This window comes from Chlorocebus sabaeus, chromosome 14, assembly GCF_047675955.1.
Source record: "Chlorocebus sabaeus isolate Y175 chromosome 14, mChlSab1.0.hap1, whole genome shotgun sequence".
Taxonomy (NCBI): Eukaryota; Metazoa; Chordata; class Mammalia; order Primates; family Cercopithecidae; genus Chlorocebus; species Chlorocebus sabaeus.
In genome coordinates, this window is record NC_132917.1 from 58,006,056 (window position 1) to 58,020,546 (window position 14,491).

Sequence of the window (14,491 nt, forward strand, 5' to 3'; positions counted from 1 at the left end):
TCAGAACTTTAAAAAGGATGTTTCCATCTTCATAGGTCTGGTTTTTTTTTTTTTCTCTGCTAAGAAGTTAGCAGTTATTCTTATTGACCCATTTATAACGTATTTCTTTATGTGGCTTTCAAGATTTGCTTGTTATCTTTGGTTTTGTAAGGATGGCTGTCTTTGTTTATTGTGCTTTGGGTTCGTTGAGCTACTTTTATCTATGGGTTGATATTTGTCTTAAAACTGGAAAGCTTTTGTATGATTTCATCAGTTTGTTTCTTGCCTTAATCCCTATTTCTGTGAGTTCCAAATACATGCATGTTAGAATACTTTACCTTTTTCATAGGCAGCTGAATAACTGTTTTTTAAAATCAGTCGTTTATGTTGCTGTACCTCAGGTTGGTTTTTTGTTTTGTTTTGTTTTGTTTTTTGCCTGACCTCTAGTTGATTATCACATCAGCTGTTAAACCTAGACAATGAATTTTTCATGTTATACCTTGTATTTTTCAGTTCCACAAGTGTATTTCTTTGTATGTTGAGATTCCACCTCCCTCCCCCATCTGTTCATTAATTATGTTCAACTTTAATTCCTTGAACATATTTATGTAGATGTTTTATAGTCCTTGTTTGATAATTGTACCATCTGGATCAGCCCTGAATCTCAATTTTTTCTCCTGGTTATGGGTCATATTTTCTGCATCTCATGTGTAGTAGTTTTATTGTATCCTGAAGAATTGTGGATGCTGTCGTCTTTAGACTCCAGATTTTATTGCATTCCTTTGAAGAGTTTTGAGTTTAGTTCTGGCAGACAGTTAACTTACTGGTGATTCAACTTGATCATTTCATAACTTCTGTTATGGCTTTTTGTTCTAGTCTGCAGTAAATCTTAAATTGTGGCCTTTCTTAGGTCTGTGTTACTTTCCTTTCCTCCACTACCATGGCCTTGTTTTAGATTCCTAAGTTATTTCATATATTTTGACTAATTTTGTTTTGTATTTATTTATGGGTTGTCACAACAGAAGGGGAAATCGGGTATCAATTTTTCATGGCCAGAGTGGAAGTAGTGTTGGTATTTTTCATAGCTTCCCAGTTGATTCTGATGTGCATTCAAAGTTAATAACTATTCTAATGCAGGGTTTCTTGACAGCAGCACTATTGACATTTGGGAGCTGGGCTGTTACTTGTTGTGGGGGTGCTGTCCTCTGATGTAGGATGTTTTGCATCATTCCTAGTATTTATCTATTAGGTGTCACTAGTACCTCCTCCTAGTTGTAACAATCCAAAATGTCTCCTCTGTGGGGCATAATCAACCCAGGCTGAGAACCAATGCTCTATCGAGAATATTGCATTGCCTTGAGCCCTTCCTACTCAGTGGGGTGTGCAAACCAGCTGTATTGGCATCATCTGGAGCTTCTCAGAAATACAGAATCTCAGGTCATACTCCTAGACCTTTTGAATGAGATCTGCATTTTAACAAGTTTATGATGATCTGTTTGCTTTCTAATACTCAAAATGTCATAGACCAGGGGTCAGCAAACCTTTTCTTTAAAAGGCCAGAAAGAAAATATTTTCAGTTTTCTTTCCATACCGTTTTTGTCAGAAATATTCAACAATGCCATTGTAGTGCAAAAGCCCACATAGACAGTACATAAACAAATTGATGTGCCTGTGTTCCAATAAAACTTTATTCAAGAAACAGGCAACTAGCCAAGCCAAATTTTGTCGACTCCTGTTATAGACTCCCAGTCAGACCTCTCAGTGTACTGAGGACAACAGGTGGTTAAATTCTTTGATGAGTGCCTTCCCATATGATGTCATTTGCTGATGTTCAAGAGAGATTAAGTGTATAGGTTACACAGTAGATGCTTCTGGAAATTACAGTAGCTTGACTTCTATCCTTACCTAAGTGGAGATATCTTCCAACCTTCCACATGCGAGCTATATGTAAATGCTGCTCTTATTACCTTACCCTTTAGAAATACATGACTTGATAGCATAATTATTTTTATTTGTATTATGCTTTAATAGGCCCACTGGAGTAATTATTCACTTCTTTTGCTTTAGTTAATAAAGCTGACCAACTTATGAAAAACTGCATTAATGTGACTGTTAGCTCAGAAAGAATAGTTTAAAGTGAGTTATTTAACTCTCAATTTCTTTCTTTTTCATAGGAAAGCTAATCTTTAAAACATCCTTTGTTTTATGTAGGACTCCTTTCTGATACTTCGAAAACCCTGTATGTAGAAAGAGGGCTGTTTGAAGGGTGGCAGTTTAAAGGTTGAGAAGGTAGTAGCTATTAGAATGATGGACAGTGAACAAGCTTAAAGTATTCTGCTTTATTTTATAAATTTCTCTTGATAAATGGTGCTGAGAGGGCATGCCAGAGGTCACCAAAGGGAAGCAGAAAAACCCGACTTTCAGCCAGTTAAGTGGTGATCAGGAAACCGATTCCTGGGACTTTGGCCAACAGGAATGATGAAAACATAGAAGTAGCTCCCGAAACTTGCATAAGTAACCAGTTAATTTGTTTTATATTAATATCACTTGTTTTATATTATTATCTATTCAGTCTATAGTGGTTAGTCTGTATAGCTTTCCAAGAGACTTAACACTATATCTACCCCGAGGCAGTTTTCTTTGGCTATGTACAGCCTCATCCTTTACTCACTATACAGCAGACATCACTTCTCAGTTGCCATGGAATCAAAAGGTTAAGAATCACATTAATGACCAAAATATTTCTAATTATGGCTATCTTACACCTTTAAGATTAAGCCCAATTTTTTGGTTTTGCCAAGGAAATTCATTTTTCATATTCTATCCCATTTTTAGATGATTATAAATTATTTAAGAGATGTCTCACTTATGTGGTTTAAAAGAACCACTCAAATTATATCTAGATTTGTTTGCTGGATGTTTATAAACTCTCAAAAAGTGTAAATCTTAAAATCTAAGATCTTTACCTAAAAATTACTTCTCAGTAAAAATAACACGCAAAAACTTGATATTGTATAACATTTTATTTAGCATTCTTATACATTACACAAAATAAATACTTGGATAACTCACATCTAACAAACTATACATGTATTTTTTCCATAGGAAAGCACAAGGATAAGAGAGAAATATCAAGAGTCTCAAGAGCTTTTGAATGAAGCAAACAGTTTCCCACAAAAATTCAACTATAGACAATTCCCAAAGTCATTTTATGAACCTCATCAAGATTTTACCAGTCCAGATATATTCAAGAAGTCAAGATCTCCATCTTGGTATAAATACACTTCCACAGTCAGCACGGGGATCACAGAAAGTTCAACTGGACTTTGGCCTACAATTTCCCAGTTTACTCTTAGCGAAGAGACAAACACAGATATTTATTATTATGGCATCATCATACCTGTCCTTTTGATGTTAGTATTGCTTGCTTTATATTTTCTCTGAAGATATCAAAATTCCTTTTGATAATTTTTTAAGTTTCCAGCTCTTCACCAAAATGTTATATTCTTATTTCAGTGTTTCCTCCCAGACATTTTTAAGGTAATTGGCTTTAAAAAGAGAACATATTTTAAGAAAGTTTATGGACACTCTAAAACATAAAATTGCTTCATACTAGAAATAGTGTCATAGTACAATTTGGAAAACACTTTTCTGAAGTTTCAGATCACCTAGGAAATCTAGAAAAGGAGTGTAATGTTTTTGATCAGAGAATTTGAAAAATAAAGAATAATGAGTTTCAAAAGTTTTAGATAAGCTGATATACTATATAGATCTGTATTCTAGAACATATTATTGAAAGCTAGGACATTTTATGAGATGTGATTAACAATTTGCTTACCTTACTACAATATGGACATTCACCAAATATGATGTTAAAACTCTGTCTACTAGTTAGTAGTCCTCTCAGCCACTGCAAATTTTAAAAGATAAAGGAGAAGCGTCAGCATGATTTCAAATTACAGATACTCCAAATGTTATTCCCTTTGTTTTAAAGTGCATTATATTTTTATTCCAGAAGACTTTGCTTTTTTGTTTTGCAGGAGTAAGGGGTATATTTCCTGAGCCAATAGCAGACTATTGATATGTTGAACAACAAGGGAAATCAACATGGAATTGAAGGTCTAAACCACTGGTTTATAACCAGATTATGGGCTCCTTTAAGAATTTGATGAGAATTATGCATTTTCTTTATCCCCAGAATAGATATACATAAAAATAATGCATACAACTTCCTGGTGTTCATAGACCTTCCCTAAACCCATTAATCACAAATTAACAACTCCTGCTGTTAAAAGATACTATAGGCTCTTGAAAATTTCCTTCTTAGTTCTGGTCTTAATCACTAACAGTAGGTTAATTTTCAACCCATTGATTACAAGCATGAGCCAGTGAATTTTTTAAAATTAAATGAATATTCATAATTACAAAAGAAAGCATGTGTTCCCTTAGAGTATTTCTGTAATTTGACCTGATATTTTGATTTTATATAAGGTAAATAGATGTCTGCCTAAGTTCTCCATTGGCAAAGTACAGATGGCACTAACTGCTACCTCTAATCACAAAAGTAAAGATGTGATATAAAGGAAGGCTGAAACTGAAGGCAACATACAATTGCACGGTGTTCTGTATATAGGTGCACACAGTTTATCATCTATCAGCTAGGCCCTTAAGTGAAGCAAATGACTACAGACAGGAATGAAAGTAGATTTCACATATAGTAAATAAAGTGGCATTGCCTGAGTGCTGTGAGATGTTCAGATCACAAAAGGCATTCTTCTCAACATGAAAAGCAGTATTATTGGATATATTCTATTCTTAAATGTAGCCTGAAAAGTAATAAGTACTACATAGTGCTAATTTCATTTTCACTTTATTGCTGCCACTTTCAACCACCTCCACCTTGGGTAAATCTAGGAAGTTTACACTGTGGTAACAAGGTATATTATAGAAAGATTCCAATGTACCATCAATTTAATTTGTTGTGTGTCAATAAGCTAGTCCATGAATATATTCTGGATAGATTTTCTCCCTTCTTGGATATTTCAGGACATTTCTCCACTCATTAGTAACTGTGATGAAGAAATGAAGCACATAAGCATCTGGAATAAACTGGTAAAAGGAGTTAATGGCAAAAGAGAGGGTCACTATTGACTAAACAGATTTTAGATTCTGTGTATTTCAAACAGGAATACGTCCGAGGTTGTGTTAGCTGAAGAAAGTCTTGACAATGTTTTTATTTTTTACCTCATATAAGCATATTTGATGGAAAGGTTGTCCACACTGGGAATTATCACACACTTGATCAGGAATGGCACCATCAAGTTGATAAGCATAACAAATTCCACAATCCATAGTAAAATCCTTCAAAAGAAAAATATTTATAAAAAGCATATGTGTCTCACTTATTCGTTGTACATATTTGGGAGGGTATGTGTGATATTTTGATACATGTATACAATGTTTAATTATCAAATCAGGATAATTAAGATACTCATCACCTCAACATTTACCTTTTATGTTGGGAACATTACAATTCTCCTATTTTAGAATATGAAGTCACCTATGTGTTTAAAACACAAGGTAAGATCAGGAAGAATGTTGTATAAATACACTTTTTATAAAAGTGACTATATTGCTGTATTATAGGAAATATAATTACATTACTATTTAACACCTAGCAAAGCTACTGTAGAATGTTTCCTTTTTCACTCACATATACACAGCTAGGCTAAAAAAGAGAATCCATTTTTGGCTGGCAAGATGTTTGGGCATTTTCCCATATCATACATTGATATAATGTCCCTGATAGTATTTAAAGATAGGAATTGACATTAGCTAGTAATTAGTAAACAGCACAATTCTGTAACTAAAGGAAAAAGAAACCACCATTTAGTAGTCTACAACCTTAGCAGCCTTGTCAAAAGTAAATTCTAAGTTTATTATTTTTGCAATATAGTGGTATCTATTCAATTTTGAGAAACTATACTGCTTCACAAACACTTATATCAAGCTAATCAGTACTTCAGCCATCCATAAACAGACTGTGTAGAAAAGCCAAACATTTCATTAGCTACTTTGGACCTTTCTCCTTATTTTTAATAAATGACTGTCATTAATGGCTTTACTGCTGAAGATCATTAAAAAAGTGTACAGTTGACCCTTGAATAACATGGGTTTGAACTGCACAGGTCTACTTATACACAGATTTTTTTTTTTCAACCAAATGCCGATCAAAACTACAGTACTGACAAGATGCAGAACCTGTGTTTATCTGAAATCTGTGTATACAGAGGGCCTACTTTTTTCTATATATGGGTCCCACAGGGTAACTGTGTAACTTCAACGTCTGGATTTTGGGGCAGCCTGGAAATCAATCCCCCTGTTCCAAGAGACAATTGTACTTAACAACCAATCAAAGGTAAACAAGTTTTTTGATGCAGTTCAGAAGTCTGTGTTATAATATTTTGCCAATTCCCTCCTTCTTCCGTATCATTTTTCACTAAGAGAAGCATTTAAACTTCATTATACAATACTGTCTGGAATATCAAAGCACTGATAAAACTTACAGATTTTTCCAGGATAGCACGAGCTGGAAAATCAATTTCTAAAACATTTTTCAAGTTTTGTAGCACACTATTTTCTGGATCCCTGAAAGCATGGGGAAAAAAAATTATGCTATGAACTTTGTAAAATCACCAAAAAGTAAAAATTATATTGCCAAGGTACCTACCACAAATGTATGTTCCTGCTCAGCTTAATTCCCAGGGGTTTTACCACTTCAGATTAAAAAAAAAAAATTTAATAATTGCATGCTCTACTCTTGGTTTGTAAAGCCACATTTGATACAGAATGTTTCTTAACTACTTGATTAAAAAATCAAAATTATATTTATTATGTTAAAAAAAATTATACAGTTCACAATGCTGAGACATTTTCATTTAAAATAACTATCATTGTTGCGGTGAGCCAAGCCGTTACACTACATACTGGGCAACAAGAGCAAAACTCTGTCTCAGACAAAAAATTAAAAAAATAAAAACTACCATTAATATACTAATATTGTCTAATAATTTAACAATGGTAGGCAAGGATTTTATGAGTCTATTAAAAAACGTTTAAGTCTCAGATGTCATACCATGGTCAGCTCCAAGAAAGAAGCACTCAGGAAGCATAGTAGGATGCCTGGGGTCTACCTCTATATTTATGGAAACATTATTCCCTGGAATGAAACAAGATTAAATATTTTAGAAGTAGAACAGCTCATCAAACAAGCCAATACAAAATAAAGGTGTTGGTCTGGCTACCTATTTCACTGTATACCCACGGAAAGATTAACAAAATGTTATGTAGTTTTTTGTAATGGTAAATATTATAATTTAACCAAAAGAAGTAATGTTGATATGATTATCATTAAAGGGATCTTAAATTTCAGCCAATCAACAAATTGATACATTTAATGAGATTGCAATTCTGGTCAACTGTATTTAAGTTTAAATAAAAATGTTCTGTGGAGTGATAAAAGTCTTTAATATCAAAACTATCACAAGTCACATGTTTAAGAAATAATTACCTAAATTACTTTTCATGGCTTTCTTGAAAAAGTTTACATTTCATAGAACTATGGCCAAATGTAAAAAGACCAGCAATACAGTAAATGGTAAAAACAAACATTAAAGATTCAAGTTTTATAAAAATTTATAAAAGCATTTTCTGAATTATTTTGCTGCATGTGAAACTCTCCCTTATAATTTAACAAAATATTTAACTCACATTGGCAACTGTTCATTAATAACCAAAACAATAAGTAACCTAATTTCATAAGACCTAAGAAAACTGGCACTAGATTCTTTTATAAATTTTAACTGTACTGGACTACAGCATAAGTTTCAGAAATTTTACTTCTATTTTTTGAAGGTACATAGTGTAACTGCTTAAGATCAATTTGGATTTCATTTTCATGGTAAAAAATGTCTTGATAAATTCTATACAGTAAAATAAGCCTTTCACTGAGGCTGACATCAACATAAATGCAATTATTGCACATCTGGCAAAAAGAGGTCATTAATGGAAAAAAATGACTAGCCATTCAATGAGAAAAATAAAAATACAAAAAGTTATAATCTCATTTGGTAACACATTATTTACTATGAACATAAATCTCTTATTAGCCCTCAACAATGTCATCTAGTAATGGCTCCAGACAGTATTTTCATTTAATATGGGCATATTAACTAATTTTTCCATTCCCTGTTCAAAACTGTGTCTTAAGAAGGCAAGTCATGCCTGGAGGAGAAAAAAGAAGCTAACAGGTAAATAGGGAATGAATTAAAAATTAGGCGATTTATGCTGAATGAAAAATATATTTAATCATAACCTGATAATTATTTTAATGGGGCCATGAAAAAAATGAATAACTACATTTCTTTGAAGAAAATATTTTCATTCTTAGTATCTACTTGTTCACAAATATAGCATAATTTGGTTAATTACTCCAAATTAAATATGGTTAGACTTTTTGAAACCAGGAAAGTAACAATACTATTTGTAGAATTGCTGTACAAGTATACTTTCTTCTCATAATACCATGCATGTCACATTCTCCCCCCAGATAATCTATATTATACCTAGGTACAAAGTATAAAAACTGCTCACTAACTTGGATGTGATTCACATCAGAATTTCAAAATACCCTTGAACAACGTATCTATTTATCAAAAAAGAAAGAAATGGGTATCTTAAAACTAGCTATGGTATTTCATGTGAGCTTAAACATAGTTTATCTAAAATCTTGAGAGGCTGAACTCAAAGTGACTTTATGTTTTGCTTACTTATAAAGAAAATACATAACCATTTTATAGTCAAGAGAATATAATACTGCACAGGTATTTATGATTATACCATATCTCACTCATAAATTTCATATATTTGTAGGGAAGAAAACACATAAAACTACAAATTCTTTCCAGTGGCATGGTCTACTGCAAGTTCTTTTATCTTCCTCTGTATTTCTAACAGAAAATATTCCCAGATCTAAGCACATTAATCTTAGAAGATTCTAAGTTTCACAAATGAAGACTTCATTATTCTAACACTTTTTTTCTTGTTCTAAGTAATGTAAATTTTGAATTACCTGTTCCACGATTTCTGTGCTAATTAACAGCTAATTAAACACTACTCCTGAATGTTACCTCCATTGGATCATCACCTTTTATAATGAAACACCTCAGTACTTCTTTTCACCTAAAATATTTATATTTAAAAGTGTAGCAAAAAAAAAAAAGTTCATACCAGAAAATTGTAATAGTTGACTTCATATAAAGAAGTCTGGGTCCAACTGTCATTGTTAGATTTATTTTCATAAGTAATACAAAATAAACACCTAAAAACAAGCCCTTATTCCTCTTTGTCCCTACCTAATGCAATTCTACGTGCTGTTGCACTCCGTGGAGGTTTTTCTGGCTCAAGTACCCAGGTCTTCTCATCGATTTCATCCATAACATCCCAGAATGCCTTTAGTGATTCTATTGCTGCCAAAAACTGACTATAAATGCTTATTAAGGAGCTCTGTAAAAAAATGAAAGTTGAATAAGTTATATGGCACTCTACCAATAGCAGATAATATTTTACTTAAAATACACTCAATTTAGAAATTTTAAGCTTTGCTTCATTTTAGCTACAAAGTAGACTCCAGTAAACAGGAGTCAACTCTCCCTGCTTCACATCTCTTCCTATAGTGTTAACAGGATTATTTTTTATTGACAGTACACTATACACCTGAGAAAGAATGGTTTTTTTAAAAATCATAATTATTTTTATTATAAAGCTTGATATATTACATGTATGGAATAGTAATGAGTACTACAAGATGTATGTACACACAACTTTAATAAATATTAATGTACATGATATAGCTAACATTGGACCTGTACAAAGTGTCTATACAATTTTAGTATGAAAATCTTAATTTCATGTTTGCTGCAGCAATCAAGTTAAATGCGGTGCTATTTGTAATTTAGTGAGATTATCTTTAAATATTACTAAAAACGTTGGAGACCTAATCAGGCAAAGAATATGAAAAGGTGTTACACAATTTCAAAGAATTAAAACAGAAGGTACAAACGATGTTTTTACACATTTAACTTTTAGCCAATCTCTAAATTCAGCATTTCATATTTTAATCCTCTCTATAGGAATTAGCTTAAATATAGTTTCACTAAATTTTAGTAATGTCATCACTGACTTTAAAAACAATTTTTAAACAAAAGAGTTTCCCATAAAACCATGTGGTATGTTTAAAAGATACAACTGCTTACTAAATACTTTTGATATAAAATCAATCAAAATAGTTTAATAAGAATTCAGGGTTTAGTTATTGTTTCAAGTAAGCAAAATGTAAAGTCACATACTACAAATGTTTTCAATCTGAAATAACAGGCCACACCAATAATTTAAGAATATGATACACCCTAAGATGAAAAGAAACTAGCCACTTCCTTAAACATGTATTTTATACCTAATACTTAAGGAAAACCCATCCCATTTTGTCATTTCAGTCAAGGTTTACACTTGGATGAATTCATGGCTCAGTTTCACTGAGCTGGATTCAACTGTCCTAACCTTCTATACATACTAAAAAAAAGTGGGCCAGGTGCGGTGGCTCACGCCTGTAATCCCAGCACTCTGGGAGGCTGAGGTGGGCAGATCACAAGGTCAAGAGATAGTCTTAGACCATCCTTGCCAATAAGGTGAAACCTTGTTTCTACTAAAAATACAAAAATTAGCTGGGCGTGGTGGTGCACGCCTATAGTCCCAGCTACTTGGGAGACTGAGGCAGGAGAATCACCTGAACCCAGGAGGCAGAGGTTGCAGTGAGCCAAGATCGCGCCACTGCACTCCAGCCTGGTGACAGAGCTAGACCCCGTCTCACAAAAAAAAAAAAAAAAAAAAAAAAAAAAAAAAAATAGTGGTGCGAAGTAGGAATTAGAGCCTAATACCTGAAAAATAACCTTTGAGGATATTGACGGTATAATGTCTGCTCTCTTCTATTATGCTTTACTTATCTAAAAGTTAAGATGATACAATCCAGAAATCAGAAAATTGAACTCCCAAGAAGCTAGTTTTAAAATCAGTACAATAGTGTATCTGTCTCTCCTTTCTCTCTCCATCTGTTTCTACATATGTACTTAAAATCCCTAACTACCTAGTCCTTTGTACACCCAAGAAAACGTTAACTCCCTTGCCAAAAAAAGGTTACAAAATATTTTCACAGTGGCATCTTTTATTTATTGCCAATGGCATTATCCATTTCTCTTATGCACAACTGCAAATAAAATCCTAATTGCATTTTGAACAGAAAAAGATACATTTTTAACTAAGAAAACAGCCAAAAACAAAACATCCCTGGAACTAAAAGTTACTTGGTAATTACAGAAAAAGCGAATTTTAAACCCTAAAAGTCATTATATGATTTTACTAGCTAGCCATTTGAGGTATATACATTAAACAGTATTTTTACATTCCAGATGGGGAAAAGAAAGGCCAAAAATGTAACAAGTTCAACACAGAAACACTTCTCTTAGCGATTTCAATGAACTTAAGGGATAGACATCAAAACTATTATATCAGTAAGCTATGTGATTAACTAATAGTTTTTTCTCAAACTGCTTATTTTGTCCATTAAATCACTAAAAACCCTTATTTTGAATTTTTTCCCCAAGTTGAAAAAAAATACATTATTTCTAAATATTACCAATGGAATTAAATACTTTATATACAGCACCACAAATACCAAGGAATAATATGGCCAAAATTAAAATCAAAATTCAATAAGTATCTTGCAGGGAGATGAGTTCTCTAAAAAATATTTTTAAAAATAAAAATAGCCGACATTCTCGGTGGCTGGCAAGATGGCCAAATAGGAGCAGCTCTGACCTGCAGCTCCCAGCGAGATCAAGGCAGAAGGCGGGTGATTTCTGCATTTCCAACCAAGGTACCCAGCTCATCTCACTGGGACTGGTTAGACAGTGGGTGCAGCCCACAGAGGGCAAGCCGAAGCAGGGTGGGGCATCGCCTCACCCGGGAAGCGCAAGGGGTTGGGGGGCTCCCTCCCCTAGCCAAGGGAAGCCATGAGGGACTGTGCCATGAGGAATGGTGCACTCTGGCCCAGATATGCTTTTCCCACTGTCTTCACAACCCACAGACAAGGAGATTCCCTCCAGTGCCAACGCTACCAGGGCCCTGGGTTTCAAGCACAAAACTGGGTGGTTGTTTGGGCAGACATTAAGCTAGCTACAGGAGTTTTATACCCCAGTGGCGCCCGGAATACCAGCAAGACAAAACCATTCACTCCCCTAGAAAGGGGGCTGATGCCAGGGTGCCAAGTGGTCTATCTCAGCGGATCCCATCCCATGAAGCCCAGCAAGCTAAATTCCACTGGCTTGAAATTCTTGCTGCCAGCACAGCAGTTTAAAGTAGACCTGGGACACTCAAGCTTGGTGGGGGAAGGGGCATCCACCATTACTGAGGCTTGAGTACGTGGTTGACCCCTCACAGTGTAAACAATACCACCAGGAAGTTTGAGCGGGGCAGAGCTCACTGCAGCTCAGCAAAGCCTCTATAGCCAGACCGCCTCACCAGATTCCTCCTCTCTGGGCAGGGCACCTCTGAAAGAACGTCAGCAGCCAAGTCACGGGCTTATACATAAAACTCCCATCTCCCTGGGACAGAGCACCTGAGGAAAGGGGTGGCTGTGGGCACAGCTTCAGCAGACTTAAATGTTTCTGCCTGCTGGCTCTGAAAAGAACAGCAGATCTCCCAGCACAGCACTCGAGCTCTGCTAAGGGACAGACTGCCTCCTCAAGCAGGGGTCAAAAGACACCTCATATAAGGGAGCTTCAGCTGGCATCTGGAGGGTGCCCCTCTGGGACGAAGCTTCCAGAGGAAGGAACAAGCAACAATCTTTGCTGTCCTGCAGTCTCCGCTGGTGATACCCAGGCAAATGGGGTCTGGAGTGAACCTCCAGCAAACTCCAGCAGACCTGCAGCAGAGGGGTCCATTAGAAGGAAAACTAACAAACAGAAGGCAACAACATCAACAACAACAAAAAGAACATCCACACCAAAACCCCATATGAAGGTAACCAACATGAAAGACCAAAGGTAGATAAATCCACGAAGATGAAGAAAAACCGCACAAAAAGGCTGAAAATTCCAAAAACCAGAATGCCTCTTCTCCTCCAACAGTTCACAACTCCTTGCCAGCAAGGGAACAAAACTGAACAGAGAATGAATTTGACGAATTGACAGTAGTAGGCTTCAGAAGGTGGGTAATAACAAACTCCTCTGAGCTAAAGGAGCATGTTCTAACCCAATGCAAGGAAGCTAAGAACCTTGAACAAATAGACTGATAACAAGTTCTGAAATTGAGGCAGTATTTAATAGCCTCAAATAGCCTTGAAAAAAGGTTAGTGGAATTGCTAACTAAAATAACCAGGTTAGAGAAGAACATAAATGACCTGATGGAGCTGAAAAACACAGCATGAGAACTTCGTGAAGCATACACAAGTATCAACTGCCAAATCAATCAAGCAGAAGAAAGGATATCAGAGACTGAAGATCAACTTAATGAAATAAAGTGTGAAGACAAGATTAGAGAAAAAAGAATAAAAGGAAATGAACAAACCCTCCAAGAAATATGGGACTATATGAAAAGACCAAACCTATATTTGATTGGTGTGCCTGAAAGTGATGGGGAGAGTGGAACCAAGTTGGAAAACACTCTTCAGGACGTTATCCAGGAAAGCTTCCCCAACCTAGCAAGGCAAGCCAACATTCCAATTCAGGAAATACAGAGAACACCACAAAGATACTCCTTGAGAAGAGCAACCACAAGACACATAATGGTCAGATTCATCAAGGTTGAAATGAAGGAAAAAATGTTAAGGGCAGCCAGAGAGAAAGGTCGGGTTACCCACAAAGGGAAGCCCATCAGTCTAATAGCTGATTTCTCTGCAGAAACCCTACAAGTCAGAAGAGAGTGGGGGCCAATATTCAACATTCTTAAAGAAGAGAATTTTCAACCCAGAATTTCATATCCAGCCAAACTAAGCTTCATGAGCGAAGGAGAAACAAAATCCTTTACAAACAAGCAAATCCTGAGAGATTTTGTCACCACCAGGCCTGCCTTACAAGAGCTCCTGAAGGATGCGCTAAATATGGAAAGGAAAAACCAGTACCAGCCACTGCAAAAACATACGAAAATGTAAAGATCATCGACACTATGAAGATACTGCATCAATTAATGGACAAAATAACGAGCTAGCATTATAATGACAGGATCAAATTCACACATAACAGTATTAACCTTAAATGTAAACCAGCTAAATACCCCAATTAAAAGACACAGACTGGCAAAATGGATAAACAGTGAAGACCCACTGCTGTGCTGTATTCAGGAGATCCATCTCACGTGCAAAGACACACACACACTCAAAATAAAGGGATGGAGGAATATT

At 35.1% G+C, this 14,491-nt stretch overlaps 2 protein-coding genes across 13 annotated transcripts in view; one reads left to right on the forward strand and one right to left on the reverse strand.

Annotated features, from left to right (window-relative positions):
• Positions 1 to 3,703, forward strand: part of VRK2 (VRK serine/threonine kinase 2) — a 104,583-nt gene extending 100,880 nt beyond the window's left edge. For all 4 annotated transcript variants that reach the window (XM_073023013.1, XM_007970544.3, XM_007970545.3 and 1 more), the window contains one exon: positions 3,085 to 3,703. Coding sequence is in view for 3 of the 4 variants with exons in the window: in XM_007970544.3 (XP_007968735.3) it covers positions 3,085 to 3,423 (339 nt within the window). In the remaining variant the exon portion in view is untranslated. The remainder of the gene's footprint in view (positions 1 to 3,084) is intronic.
• FANCL (FA complementation group L) overlaps positions 2,988 to 14,491 on the reverse strand; it is a 77,598-nt gene continuing 66,094 nt past the window's right edge. For 4 of the 9 annotated variants that reach the window (XM_007970554.3, XM_007970552.3, XM_007970550.3 and 1 more), the window contains 6 exons: positions 9,393 to 9,543; positions 7,115 to 7,198; positions 6,710 to 6,755; positions 6,546 to 6,627; positions 5,224 to 5,340; positions 3,779 to 3,889 (listed from right to left, as the gene is read on the reverse strand). In XM_007970554.3, coding sequence (XP_007968745.3) covers positions 3,779 to 3,889; positions 5,224 to 5,340; positions 6,546 to 6,627; positions 6,710 to 6,755; positions 7,115 to 7,198; positions 9,393 to 9,543 — 591 coding nt within the window. Of the gene's footprint in view, positions 3,528 to 3,778; positions 3,890 to 4,848; positions 5,341 to 6,545; positions 6,628 to 6,709; positions 6,756 to 7,114; positions 7,199 to 9,392; positions 9,544 to 14,491 lie in introns of those variants that run through there. The other 5 variants (XM_007970553.3, XM_007970551.3, XR_012095294.1 and 2 more) reach the window with 4 other exon arrangements.